We start from the raw sequence: 15403 nt of genomic DNA on the forward strand, positions 1-15403 counted from the left end.
TTTTTTTTTTTATGGTTGGGGATTTATTGAGGGTACAAAGAACCAGGTCACATTGATTGCATTTGTTAGGTAAAGTCATTATAATTGTGTCCCACCCCCAAAGGATGTGTCACACACTGTGACCCCCCACACCCTCCCTCTCTGCTCTCCCTTTCTTTGCTCTCCCCTTTCCCACCCCCCCACCATGTCCTAGGTCATTAATTGTCCTCATATCAGAATTGAGTACATAGGATTCTCCATTCTTGTGATGCTTTACTAAGAATAATGTGTTCCACTTCCATCCAGGTTAATATAAAGGCTGTAAAGTCTCCATCTTTTTTAATGGCTGAATAGTGTTTCATGGTGTACATATACCACACTTGTTAATCCATTCCTGGGTTGGTGGGCATTGAGGCTGTTTCCATATTTTGGATATTGTAAATTGAGCTGCAATAAACAGTCTAGGGCAAGTGTCCTTATGGTAAAAGAATTTTTTTTTTCCTTCTGGGTAGATGCCCAGTAATGGGATTGCAGGGTCAAACGGGAGGTCTAGCTTGAGTTCTCTGAGGGTCCTCCATACTTCCTTCCAAAAAGGTTGTATCAAACTGATACGGTCCCGCCAGCAGTGTAAACGTGTTTTCTTCTCTCCACATCTACACCAGCATGAACTACTTTGGAAAATAATTCAATTAATTATCTTTATTTTATTTATTTATTTATTCGTTGTCGCCATCAGTAAAGTGCCATGTGGCATCACAGCTCACAGCAACTTCAAACTCTTGGGCTTGAGTGATTCTCTTCCCTCAGCCTCCTGAGTAGCTGGGACTACTTGTACCTGCCACAAAAGGTGGTTATTTTTAGAGATAGGGTTCTGTTTTGCTCTTGCTCAGACTAGGCTCAAACTCCTGAGCTCCGGCAATCCACCCACCTTGGCCTCCTAGAGTGCTGAGATTACAGGCGTGAGCCACTGCACTCGGTCTAATACATGATCTTTAAACATTTTTGCAGCATTCTTCTCAGGGCACACCAGCGTGCTGCAGCACACCGGCTGAAAATCACTGGCCTACATATTTATTTTATATTGTGCAAAATGATCGAATAACAATCTGAGTTGGTAGATTTTCTGGAATCTAAATTGAGATTATCAGAATTTTTTTTTTTATTATTTGTAGAACATAATAATCATGAAGAGCTGTTTCTAAAATGCCTGGATTAATAAGCTTATATCCCTGTGGAGCTTGTATTCATTTGAAAATCAATCCACAGTATGAAAATGGAGAACTTATATTTTTAAATGAAGGTTTAAATGACCCCCCAATATTCTTGATTGTTATTGTATTCTGGTTTACATTACGTTTCTGTCGCCGAAGAACAGTCACTTAATAAAACCCCAGAATCAACATGGTTTAAAGGTTTCTTTAGATAGACAATAGCGTTTATGTTTTTAATGCAAAATAGAACTTTTATACAGAGGTCTTTTAAAAGACCTTGATATTGCTGGGGAATTTATACTCAGTACTTTCTTTTGTTTTTTGATGAAATATAATCTTTTTTAAGTTTAATAGCACATCTGAAAATAACTGAATATAAACATGAGATTGTCCCTATTTGTTTTAAACACACTCTTCATTTTATAGCAATACCTATATAAGGATATTTGCTTTGATAAATGCCATAGAAAATATTCTGCTCTTGATTATGAATAAATTTACATTTATGTAGACACTGTGTATGCATTCATTTTACTTAACATGCTCTTGAATGCTCTAAATATTATACCATGAGAAAATAAACTACATTCCACTATTGCTAACTGTCTAACTTGACACCACAAAACAAGGGCAATCAGGCAATGTTAAAACTCCCGCTTCAGCCTGACTCCATGTGCCTAGGTGTGTGAAACAGCATCTTTGGTTCCTTACACTTTTATTATGCAAGAAATAAGAAATATACTAATTTGATTTTTTAATACTAACAAGATAGTGGTAATATCAAAAATCAAGAAAATTCTTAATTACTTGGAAGCAACCCAAATTAAACAGACATTGTTGTGCTCTTGGCTTTTATAATAAGGAGGCAAATAACACAATACAAAGTTCTATTCCCAAGGCGGTTTTTAGGATATGCTGTGCAGTCAATAAAATCTATATCAGTCTCTGCCATATTTTATATACCTGTAATATCTTGAAAAATAAATGCCACTAAGTAAGGAATTCATTCCTCTGAGTTTTAATTCATAGTTTGCTACTAACTTTGGGACCTACAGCAAATTCACTTCTCAGGATTTTATTTTTGTCTAGTTTAAATTTAGAACATTGAACTAAATGCTTTTTAATCTCGCCTTCAAAAAGTTCCGTGATGCCAAACAGTCTATGGAGTCAAATGATATCTGTCAGCCATTGAATATTGTTGGTGCAAGGTGTCATAAAGATGTGAAAATCCTTGGCTTAACTCTTGTTAGGGGAATAAACTCACTCATGTTATTTTCAATTTCATTATATTTATTAGGGCAGAAAATAATGTATTTTCAGGAAGTATTCAACTAAAAGGTTTTATACTTAACTCTGCTAAGCAATAAATTAAATGAACCAGAACATTTTAGGTTCATCCTGGTTAATTGAGGGATTATTGCATATTTCACAGTTTCAATATAATGACTACTTTTCAAGGTCATTAAATGAGTAGATGGAGATCAGGTTCTCAGCAAAGTAGAGTTGCCTTGTAGAGCATCTTGGCAGGTTGAGTAAAGGATGGAAAACAAAACAGATATCAGAGCCTTTGAGTGGCTTTTGGAATAGAGAGGGTTACAAAGGGATTCGAACCACAATGATTAACTTCATTCTTGGAGCAGATGTGTTACTTCACGTGGCCTCGTTTAATGTTCCCATCTGACTAGATTATAAACTTCTGAAACATAGAGGCTGCATCTTTCAGAATTCTTTCTGGGGTTTCAAGCCCAGGGCCTGTTGGAAACTGGAAGCCCAGGAAACAATTCTTGAATGACCATCAAGTACATTTATTTCACAAAAAAAACTGAGACTTTTGATATGCATTAAATAATTTGCATATAAATCAGGGATGGTGTCATTCCAAAGCATATGCTCTTTCCACTGCAAGAAATAGAATAGCATTGCTACACTCAGCAAAGGTGATTCTGAAGAACGAGGAAGTGTGATGGCTTCTAATAAAGACAGTAAGTGAACAATAAGATAGACTATTAATAAAGGCAGGTAGCCGAGGTGTTGTTTGATAATTTTCACCCTACTGCTAGTCATTTATCACTTGATAAATGTTAAGTGTTAAATAATATATATCCTTGAAAGATTCTTGGAAGGGATGAGCTTAACTTTTTAAGTAATCGCTTATGGTTAATGCAGACTTGTTTTTCTTGCTTCATGCTTTAAAATAGACTATTCTTAAAAAAAACATAGACTGTATTCTTAACACTACCCAGTTCCTACTTGAAAAACTACTGAAAAAAAGGATAGTTTATTCCTAATAGTCATGACTTCAAAAATGCTTGATATAATTTTATTATTTATGCATTTCATTCTACTCATATTTAATCCCCTATTTGGCCAGCCACTACTCACATTTCAGAATAGTATTTTTACTGTGACTTAAAAAAAAAATTGCTGTAATTGATAGGCTGAAACAACAAAAATAATTTTTTTTTTTTGAGGCAGAGTTTCATTTATCCTCCTCAGGGAGGTCCGTGGCATCATAGCTCACAGTAACCTCAAACTCTTAAGCTCAATGGATCCTCTTGCCTCAGTCTTCCAAGTAGCTGGAACAATAGGTGCCTGCCACAACTCTGGGCTATTTTTTTTTTCTTCTTTTTAAGAGATGGAGGTCTCGCTCTTGCTCAGACCTCTGCTTTTTTAAGAGAGGCTGGTCTCGCCCTCCTGAGCTTAGGCACTCTACCTGCCTCAACTTCTCAGAGTGCTAGGATCACAGGCGTGAGCCACTGCACTGGTAGAAACAACGTATTTTAATAGATCACAGGCTTTCAAAGACTTGTCATTTCATATAGGAATCTTCAGTCAATTCCAGTATTTTGTTTAGTTTCCTAAACCAGAATTTTAATCATCGTTCAGTTTCATTAAATTCAATGGCCTCTGGTATAGGCTGATCAAACAAGATAAGGGTTGGTTCCATTTAATTTAGATGATGTCAGTTAGATTAGACCAATCAGATGCAAGTTTAAGAACATTTATTTTCTCGTCAAAGGAACTAGGATATTGTGCTGCTTACTTCAGTCCACTAAGTACATGCATAAAGAATGTGGGGAAAACAAAATAAAATAATTTGCGTGGAATTCTGTTATTTCATCAGCCTCTTTAAAACTGTGCTTCCCAACACCTGGGCATGGACCGGTACTGGTCCAGAGCTTCTTAGGAACCAGGCCACACAGCAGGAGGTGAGGGCCTGGTGAATTAGAAACTTCATCTGTATTTACGGCCCCTGCCCCTTGCTCACTTCACCACCTGAGCTCAGCCTCCTGTCAGAGGAGTGGTGACCTTAGATTCTTATGGGAAGGCAGCCCCTGCTGTGAACTGCACATGTGAGGGCTCTAAGTTGTGCACTCCTTACAAGAGTCTAATGTCTGACTATCTGAGGTGGAGATGGAATGCACTTGAATTATCCCACACCATCTCCACGCCCCACCCCAGTCTGTGGACAAATTGTCTTCCATGAACCCGGTTCCTAGTGCCAGAAAAGTGGGGGACTGCTGCTTTGTAAATTGTTTCATTTACAAGGAAAATTTTTTCACAAGTTTTTTACTTTTTAACAGGGTTTTTTTTTTTTTTTTTTTTGTCAAATTACTGATTTTCAGATCCTTTCAAACCAGAAGATGTCTTCATCTGTCCTAGAAGGCATCATAAAATTCTCAAAACAAAGTAAATTTTAATTCACAGCCTGTTTTTAAAAATACAAAATTATATGTCATGTCGTGTACAGAATTTATTTAAGGGAGAGTTAGCAGAGGAAATTCTTTAGGCCATGAATAAAAAATATAGCGATAGACGATCAGAATCAAATCCCAGAGTGTTGAAAGTTTAACAATACGGTGTGGCAACATTTTTCCTGAGTGAACAAAAAGAAATCTGGAAAATGCATGTGGATGGATTTTCTCTTTGAGAACTGGAAAGAATGTTCTTTACCATTTTTTTCTTTCATAACTCAGCTGTCTCATATGGCCTTTTTATCTGCCACATTTTCTGGTGGACTTTTAGCACATTTGAAGTGTGTGTGTGTGTCAAATTTTCTATTTTAATCTTTAGGTATTTATTTCTTGGGCTACCAGTGACATATCTTAAAGCTTTGAGTCAGGGTTTAGCCATATGCTCGACTGATTCCCTCTTTATTTGCAGACTCTGTGCTTGGGAGGAGGATGGCTTCCCTCTTACACATGTCGGCACATGCCACAGCTGAGGATTAGAGGAAACCCACAGAGGTTAATTAGGTCCATAATCTTAATGCAATTTCATGCCCAGGCCACAATTTAACCCATCTGATACTCGCTTAAGCTCTCGAGAAATTATGCTGAGGCCATGGGCTACTACTGTTAGATCCTTCCGTGAAGAAATGAGACGGAGCTCTACCTTTGTCAACCATAAACTGGTATATATATTTCTAATGAAGAATTTGAAACTGGTTGCAACACCTTTGCAAATAACATGATACTTCAGTGCGGTAATTATCTAAAAATAAAAATATGTTTTTTCTTTCTTTAGGAAAAATAATATTGACTCCTTTAAGAATCACAAAATCATTCCCTCAGTATCACACGGTAAATTAGAGAGGAGACCGAAAGAAATGAAGAGCTGCTTTAATTTTTTATGTTAGGAATATCTGTCTTCCGTGAAAAGGCACTAAATAACTCTCTGCTCTTTACGTTCACCTACGATTTTGCATCATTTTCTCACTGATTTTGCTTAAAATGTAGTGCTTCCTAAAATATTTAGTGCTCCCTAAAATATTTTTTAAGTTTAATTGTGTAAATTGCAGTTGCAAACAGAAAAAAATAATGAACACAGTTTAAGTAGTTTTCAAATATCCTTGTTATGTAGTGATGTAATTGCCAATATTTGCTGGGAAACACAGACTGAAATGCCCTGTGTATCTGCCTCAGTTTCCTGAAGAAGTCCTCATGCAATAAGTTTAAAAAGTGTTTGCAGTTTGTTATGAAGTGTACACAGAAGTTTCTGAATATCTTTAACATTCATATGACTGTTTGTGGCATCAGTGGTACTTTATGATGTAATGCGGGTTCTCAGATCATTTGAAATTTGTCAGCCATGTTTTACTGAAACTCACTTCCTTTTATACATAAGTAAATGATTTGACCCTTCAAGCCATTAAGCATTCACTCGACAACTGTTTTATATTTATTAATTTATGGGAAACATTCTCTTATTTCATTGTGCATGGTATTATACTGTAAGACACTGATCACATTATAGTAAATAAAAGGTATTTATATTTGCCGTACATCTTTTTCTCCCCTGGAAGTCAGTTGTTCTCTCCTACGTGGTCTCGCAGTTCTCATATTTCCCTCGTGTTGTATGTATACCTGCTGTACCTGTGTGTGTGTGTGTGTGTGTGTTTCATTCATTTTGGGAACTTCCGTGCAGTCTGAGTTCTGCAGGGCTCTTCACTCAATCAGCGCATGCCCTATATCTCCAGGCCCCAACTCAAAATGGTTCTTTATTTCATATATTTGTATGTTCTGAATTGCTTTCACATTATTGGAGATGACTGTTTCCTAAAAAGCAAATTACTTAAATGTCTGACATTAGCATTGAAACAAACTTATTTAGAGGGTAAAAGTAGCACAATTTAAAAGCATCTGGAACTCCTATTAGGAATTCTCGTATATATATATATATTTTTCAATGCTCATCAAAACTTTTGGGACCAGGAGTGAAATGTGCTTTTTTGTATCTCTATTAGGCTTGCACGGGTGGTGGGTGCACCGTCAGTGAGGCCAGCGAGGCCCTAACTGACGAGGACATACCCGAAGGCGTGCCGGGCCCCAAAGCCCACTCATATTCACCTGACTCCTTTAATGTCTCCTGGACTGAGCCTGACTATCCGAATGGTAAGTGAACTCTTTTAGCCTCAAGTTAAAAAGATGATTAGCAAAGGTAAATTAATATTCTAAATGGCAGCTTATATGTGGTGCTTAATTTTTAATGATCATTTTAGCCCATAAAATACCTGAGATAGGATCATTGTCTGTAGTTGGGGAGATTGTGGTTTTTAGGTTATCACACAATTTTGGTGGCTCAAAAGTGCTCCCTTTTGATAGTTCTTGTGTACTGCATCTTATTGTTTAACACACTTCGGGAGAGGTGGGAACAAACGAAGACGATTCCCAAAGAACGCTGGGCTCGGAGTGACATTGTATTTTCAATGACTTTTTGTTTTTAACAGCCATTAGTTCTCCCTTGGAGACGGAGAGAGGTGGAAAGTTCATGTACATATTGTATATCAAAATGCTTTTCATTTAATAAGGGTATCTTAAAAGAGGCCACTTGGAACTCGGGATTTTTAATATACTATTTATAAATATTTCAACGTGCAGGTTTTTAAACACTGCATAGATTAAACATGCATACATTTATACTTATTTAACTTGAAGCAAATTGTGGGTATCTCTAAGCAATATATGTCTTTACACAGTGAAATTTCACTAAAATAAAACCTCAGTGTTAAGACTTCGTAATAATTTGGTGGAAATTGCGTTTTACATTTAATGGAGAGACCTCTGAGGTTCACACAACATCGTACATTGTTTCATGCTGACAGAAGCTTACATAACATCAAATTTCATTCCTCTTTGAGTAAATATCGGGAAGACTTCTAGTATCATAGAGACTATTTTAAGTAACTCATTACTGAAAATTGAAATGGCTTTTTCTAGTATAGTTAAAAAGAACAAAGGAAAAAAGTTGCAGTTTTATTAGTTGGTCTTATGTTTACTATGATATTAATTATTCCAGCCATCTCATTTTAATTAAACTTTTGGCAAATGCGCTAGATATATTTGAGGTAATGGAGAGAACTCTGATAATTAGAGTGAGTGATTATCTCTGCTATTGAAGTTACTGCTGTATTATTGTAAATTTCCTAATAAAAAATAAATGGGTACCTATTCGATACCCATATTAAGCCGTCAACAATCTTGGCACACTTCCACCTCCACAAAGAAATCTAGTCCATAGGTGACAATGAAAATGTTAACGGTTTATAACAATTGAATTGTTGTGGAATGCTGTTATAAGATTTGCATAGATGAACACGTCCCTTCAACCAATTGGTAGTTGTAACCAGAACTAAAATTGAGGTCAGTATCTTCAGTTGTTCAGGGAAATACTAAGTTTACACATTTAAAGGATCTTTGCTTCTTATGTTTTAAAATATATTATTGAACAAAAAAAATTAAATTGGGGATTTGGGGGATTTTTGCTGAATCGTCCATGAAACACTAAAATCTTGTGTTTAATCATAGAAGAATTTTCAGAAATTTTTGGTAGTACAAGAGTTAGACATTTAGAAAGTAGTTTTTATTTAAAAAAAAGAAAGAAAGAAAACTATTTCTTTCCACTATTTCTCTTTCCCCAATTTTTACTGTTTCATTTCCCTGATCAATTGTTTAGGGAATGATAATCTGATTGTTAGAAAACCAATTGTCCCTTTAAATGTTTTGAAGGCCCCACACTTCTCCCAAATACCCAAGGACAAAGACTAATTCCTTAGTCTGGTGTTCAGGCCACTGTACACTGGAGACTCAACCTGAATTCACACCGTCTTGTAACACGTCTTCCTTTGCAGCTGCCCCGGAATATTTAGAGCTTCATGCAGGCTTGAAAGACATGGGTGTGGAGTCAAATAAGCCTAGACTCAAAAATTGTCTCTGGAATATAGTGATTGTGTTACTTTGGGAAACTTACTACATCCTGTAACCATGATTATAACATTGGTATTAATAATCCCTACCTTTCCTTGTAGAAATCCAACTTGCTCTTCCAGGCTTCACTCAGCCTCTTACTCCATGAAATCATTCCATTCCTTCTACTACCAACTGCACTCTAATTAAGCTCTCTATCTCCTCTTGACCACGGGGCCTGTGTCTTCTCTGCCTTCTTACCGGCACTCGGCAATCCTTTCCATCAACCTGGGTTTAAAGTTATTTAGATACGTGTTCAACACTCCAACCAGATAATAAGAGCCGTGAGTCATGCGTTTCCCAGCCCAGAGCCTAGCACAATGTGTATGTTTTGTTAGTAGCCAACAATATTTAGTTCATTGAATTGTTTATTGTGGAAATTGCCTTTGATCAGTATATACTTTAAAGTCTTGGCTCTTTAATGACACCAAGAGACACAATGGGAACACTGACAGTCTAGTTTCTAAAATGTTTTTGTTCAAATGTGTTTTTTCCTAAAATATATTTTTCTAGTTTTGTAGGGTCAGGGGCCAGATTACTCTTTTAGAAGTTTGGATTTTGTATTTGGTTCAAAATACAAATTAAATTTTTAATTTCCTTTTCCAGATTATACATAGTTCAAATTTAGTGGAACAAGGCCTTTTTACAATAGCAGCTGTGATCACTTTCTAAGTTTTGCTACAGATGATGCATAAGCGACAGATGAGTCATACAATTTGGGGAGACAGACTTCATCCTGTGTTACTAAAGGAACCCTTTCAAATGAGTGAAAGTGGTATTTCTCAAATTGCTCTGATCGTGAGGGCACTGCAATAGTAGATTCTAGGGCTCCACCAGAGGTCTTCTGAGTAATCAGAATCTTCCACCGCCTTGGTTGTCAGCAAAGTGCTGACGACTTCTAATATACTGTCCAGCTGAGACGTTCTCCTCAGTTCCCCTCTGGAGACTTCCGTGTGGACTTCCATGACATCATAAACTCAGCCTATCCAAGTCGATTTCTCTTTGTGTTTTCTGCCTCTCTACCCGCCCTTTGTTCCATTGCTCACTATTAGCAGTACCCGGTTATGCCAGCCAGGAACCTGGGTGGTGGTGCTTTTGACTTCAGCCCTCACTCACCCTGACTCCTCTCATCAGACAAACCCTCAACTCTACTCCTTATAAAGCCTACTGATACCTCTGACTCTGATAGTCTGAGGGGCCTCCCTATGCTCTGTAAAACAATCTGAGTTTATTCATTCCAAGCATATTGTTTGATGACCTACTAAGTGCCATCATTCTTATCCAGAAATACCAAGATGAACTCCCCTAAGCCTTGATCTCAAGGATATCTGAGTCCTTTAGAGTAATCTATATGTAAACAAATACTCACAAGACAGGGAAGTGCAGAAGAAGCCAAGTGCAGAGAAGCAGCTCTTTGAGGAAACCCACAGGTGTGGGAGTGACATCCCTCTGCATCTTCAGTAAGAAGTAACAGGTCCAGAGATGGGCATGCATTTAGCCTTGAATAGTCTATAACAGCTTTTGATTGCCTGGTCTTGCATGCTCAGGCTCTAAAATTGTGACTTTCTCAGTTATATAACTAGATCAATTTTTTCACTAGGGACTTACAAACATGAAAAAAAAAGCCAGATTTGTTGAGAAAAATCACACCAACTTTCTACAATGAGTACTATGTATGCTTTCAGGGATGCCTATATTTGACAAAATAGAAAGATACAAAGAAGTATATAAAGGATATAAATTTCTAGCTCTTGTCCATCAAGAAACTGGGCGACTTCAGCCAGCATGGCATGGGAAATGCACTGCTGCTATCGTCAGTGATTTTGACTTAATCAGCCCATACTCATTACAGTCTGATGATAGTGACTGCTGCCTTTGCGCTTTAAGTTCTGTGTTAGAACGCTTGCTACTTGGTCTAGGACAGGGTTAAAAGCCCTAAGGGTTTTTTCCTGTTTCGGCTCCTTTTGTGTAGTGCTATCCCAACATCTTTAACCACAGTGCCCGACACATAATAATTAAAAATTTGTTGATTGCCACTATCAAAAAAAAAAAAAAACCCAGAAAATATCAAGTTCTGATGATGATATGGAGAAATCAGCATCCCTAGGGAAGGTTGGCATCTAGTTAAATGGAAAAAAACAGTATGGAGGCTTCTCAAAGAATTAAAAATAGAATTGCCAAATGATCCAACAATCCTACCTCTTGCACTACATCCAAAAGAATGGAAAACAGGATCTCAAAGATGTATTTGTACACTCATGGCTATTGCGGCATTATTCACAGTAGCCAACAGGTGGAAGCAACCCAAGTGTTTATGGACTGATGGATACGTAAACAAAAGGTAGTGTGTACATACAATGGAATATTATTCAGCCTTAAAAAGAAGCAAGTCCTGTCATACACTACAATGTGTATGAAACCCAAGGGTATTATAATAAATGAAATAAACCACTCGTGAAAGAATACTGGATTATTGCACTTAGGGGAGTTACCTGCTGTAGTCACACACACAGAAACAGAAAGTAGATTTATAGTTACTGGGGTCTGGGTGGAAGGAGGAAGTGGAGAATTCCTCTTTAATGGGTAGAGAGTTTCAGTTTTCCAAGATGAGAAAGTTCTAAAGATCTGTTACATAGCAATGTGCATGTAAAAACACAACTATCCTATAACATATAAAAATGGTTACGATGATAAATTTTATGTTATGTATTCTTCATCATAATAAAAAATATATGATATAGGAAGGATGTAATAAAATGCTATAAACTTTTAAACCAGAAGAAAAGGATCAATGTCTGTGTTAGCTTAAATCATACAAAAATTTGTTGATTAATAATCACATAAAGGCATGCATAAAATATACATTTGTGAAACAGAGGTGAGATCATACTATTTTGTTACAGTTTCTCTCACTTCACAATGGGGTACAAACATCTTTTCTTGGCAGTAGTGTAGCTTGACCTGGTTGGAAATGCAGGATACGATGCCCCTGGATGAAACTCCAGTTTATATAACACATCTTTTATTGTTGGACATGTCAGTTTCTGTGAGTTTGCTATTACAAACAATGCTCCCTGATATTAACTGCCTTGGTCTGCCAAGTACAGTCATTAAGCGCTGAGTCATTATCACTTGGTTCACACCTACGGCATTGCTCGCCTTCAAATTTGTCCTGCTTAATTCTAGTCCCTTGCTTCCCATACCTGCAAAAATCTCCGTATAGCACTCGAACTCTGTTTTTCTAATCAGACTCCTTTGCACCCACATTCCCTCTGGCAAAGGTCTTTTATAGCCTGCGATTTCAAGCAGGATTTTAAAACCTCTAAAAGGTGCTACTTTTAGGTCCAAGGTAGGTGAGAAGCCTTTATTATGTTAGGACCTTGGCTCTTCCTTTGTCATGCCATTAGTCATCAAAAAGAAGTAGCACAAAGGATTACTGTCTAATAAATTTATGACCCGTATTTGTGGAGTACAGCGTAAGCCTTAGAATCCTGAAATACGTTTTCTCCTCTCACTTGAAGTCTAGCTCGCCAAAACACTGTAGTTGTCTGACTATGCCAAATTTATTACTCATTGTCCAGCATAACATGTATAGTGACATTTTAACCTCATTAGAATATGTTTTTAAAAATACTAACCAAATATAGAATATGGAATTTTTGTTAATGGTTATAATTTCATGCCTCTATCCCCTATCTTTACCTAAGTGAATCTATTCAAAATACTTTCTTCATTAGACCGTGAGCCGTGTGAGGGCAGGAATCATGTGTACCTCGTCCGCGGTTCTAATCCCAGCCCCTTCACAAGGTCACAGAGGAGGTGGGTGTTACACAGCTGTGGAATGAATGAATGCTTACCAATGGTAGGGACAATAATAAAATGGTCGTGGTCTTGACGGGAAGAGCACATGCGTGGGCGATCACACAGTGTATACAGATGCACACTGAGAGCACATGTCATAATTAGATAATATAGATGGGTTGATTTCAAAGGCAGTGGCGAGAGTCTCCCTCTGGGCTGACTGAAGGCTTCAAGTACAGAGAGACCCGGCCCTTCAGCTTGAGACTTCATCAGTTGGGTCATCTGCAGATATTCTAAGGGGAGAGGGCTTGGAGAGCTGGATCTGCTTCCCGTGCTTCAGTATAGAAGGAGAGATTGTTACTGCCCTCAGGGTTTGCTAGTGTCCACGCGAGCATGTTAGAAAGTGGCCTGCCAGCTTCTTAAGAAATGAAGGGCACTTGGGGAGCCTGCCGAGATATTTTCCTAATCCACTCTTTTGTCCTAGCCCGGATTTGTGAAAATGTATACATGGATATATATCAAAACAGTGGCAATTATGCCAATAAGAATAGAAAAATTTTAGGAGGCTGAATTTTTTTTTAATACTTATACATAGTACCTTGTACTTCAGTATTTTGAGCATATATATTAGTTCAGGAATGGGTGGTAGAGAGATCTTTTATACCTACTGTATACATATTATCCTTAATATGAAGAGTGATGCTATAAAACAATTTGTTTGTAATGTATGTACATGAAGGTGTGTGTGTAAATGCTGATTAACTACGCTCTCCAGGCATAGAAAGAAGTACTTGATGTCCTGTTATTATTAATAATGGTAATAATAAAATAGCAATAATTTATAATTATTTGCCATGCACTTCATTCTCATACCTACCCATAAAATAACGATTGTTATCTCACAGATGTGGAAACTCAGATTTATGAGTTTAAAGCAACTTAATTACTCAAAATGAAGACAGTTCAGTAGGAAAGTAATACAAAATGACATATCAGGGAAAAATTCAAGGTACTGTGATGCCTTTATTATTTCTAGAAATGCTCATAATGTAAGATTCTATCTAGTCATATAAAAAAAGAGAAAGAAATTTACTTGTTCATTGTCTTGTTCTCAGTGTCAATACTCAACATTTGTGAAATCTCTAATACTCTCATGTTTTCCTGGTTTTAAAGAAATAACTGTTTGTTTTTTTCCTTTTCGCTTTCTATTTTGAAATAACTTTATTTTTAAACAGTCAAAATGCGATTCTACTTTCTTTCCTGGAATGGTGGTTTTAATAGGCGGGGTGGATTATAGAATTTCGTGAATCACTCAGGAAAACTGCTTGACAGTTTCGAGCAGACCTTGTGTAACTTTTATGAAACACCTCCAGTCAGTTTGTCAGGTAGAATTTCCCAAGCACAGTCTTTTTCAGATTCCGTTGATTCCATTTTTAGGAAAGCTTAGCAGTAATAAGGCATTCTCCCCCAATGTGAAAGCTCTCCTCTCTTTTCCTTTTTAATTGAAGGATCAAGTATTCACATAGGGAGCTCTCTGCCACATTCAATCATCGTCCAGACCTCGGGGGGAGCCCTCAGATGATACATACTGCCTTGCCGTGCTGGAAAAGACAAACAAATATGTTTGGAGCATCCCTATTCACTACCCATGTTATTTTTATGACACACTAAAGCATTGTTGTTTAATTCTTACAGTAAACAGAATTCTTCAGTGTAAATAGAGATACCTTGTCTTAAATTTACCTTGTATTGTACTCATATTGAATTCCTTGGTTATGTGTGACAACCTACTGAGCACCTCAGGAAATACAGCCTGACATAACATGATGAAGAGGCACAAAGATACAGACCCCAGTGGATGTGCTTTATGGACAATTATGATCCTGCGTCCCTGTGAAAATTAAACACTTTAAAAATACTATCATTATGGAAAGAGAAAGGTGATAAATTTGAAACTGCTTATGTCAGATAGCCAATAGGAATGTTGTATCTGTTCTGTAGATGATCCATTGAAGAATGAAGGTGTGGGAACTGGATTAAATTACACTGGAGCAGGTCAGAGCCTGATTCCTACACCACACTGGATGGTATGGTTTTATTTTGTGGTAGGTACCTCACTGGTCATTAGCACACGAGAAGAAGCATGTGAAAGCATGAAAAAATGCAGTACAGAACAACACGATAAAAAGAATGGCAGTGATTTTTTTGTGTTGGATGTTTCTCTTTGGCCTTTCTAGACTCACTCTCTCTGTTTCCACCTTTGCACTTCAAGGCCGCCCCTCACTCACAGCATCCGTGGGCCTCCTCTCTCTCTGGCTTCCTTTTGAGGTGTCCCTGGGCAGTGGCAGCCAGAGATGAGGGGGTGACAGGCACGTGTCAGAGTTTATTTCCCTTGGCCCCCTTTCTTCATGGGGTGCATTCCAGGGCTTCATTTCTGTACTAAAGGCCTTGGTTCCTGTCCAGTGGCCCTTCCTATAATTCAGCCTCTTCCTCCAGGTTCCTGAATCTGTTCTCACCCTTTCCCCTACAAACGCAACAATGGTTACTGGCTCCTGGCCAACTGGTTAACGTGGTTTCCTAGGACTCCTAGCTGTTACTAGCTGGAGGTATTTTATTATCATGGTTTTCCTTAACCCTACTCTGGTCCATCTTTGTAAATAGTTCTCC

General features: G+C 37.5%; 1 protein-coding gene across 1 annotated transcript in view; it reads left to right on the forward strand.

Annotated features, from left to right (window-relative positions):
• USH2A (usherin) overlaps positions 1-15403 on the forward strand; it is a 775219-nt gene that overhangs the window by 416036 nt on the left and 343780 nt on the right. The window contains exon 34 of the mRNA XM_003800142.1: positions 6937-7084. Within this exon, the coding sequence (XP_003800190.1) occupies positions 6937-7084 (148 nt within the window). The remainder of the gene's footprint in view (positions 1-6936; positions 7085-15403) is intronic.

Source organism: Otolemur garnettii, unplaced genomic scaffold (genome assembly GCF_000181295.1).
Source record: "Otolemur garnettii isolate 467f Iridium unplaced genomic scaffold, OtoGar3 scaffold00168, whole genome shotgun sequence".
Classification (NCBI taxonomy): domain Eukaryota; kingdom Metazoa; phylum Chordata; class Mammalia; order Primates; family Galagidae; genus Otolemur; species Otolemur garnettii.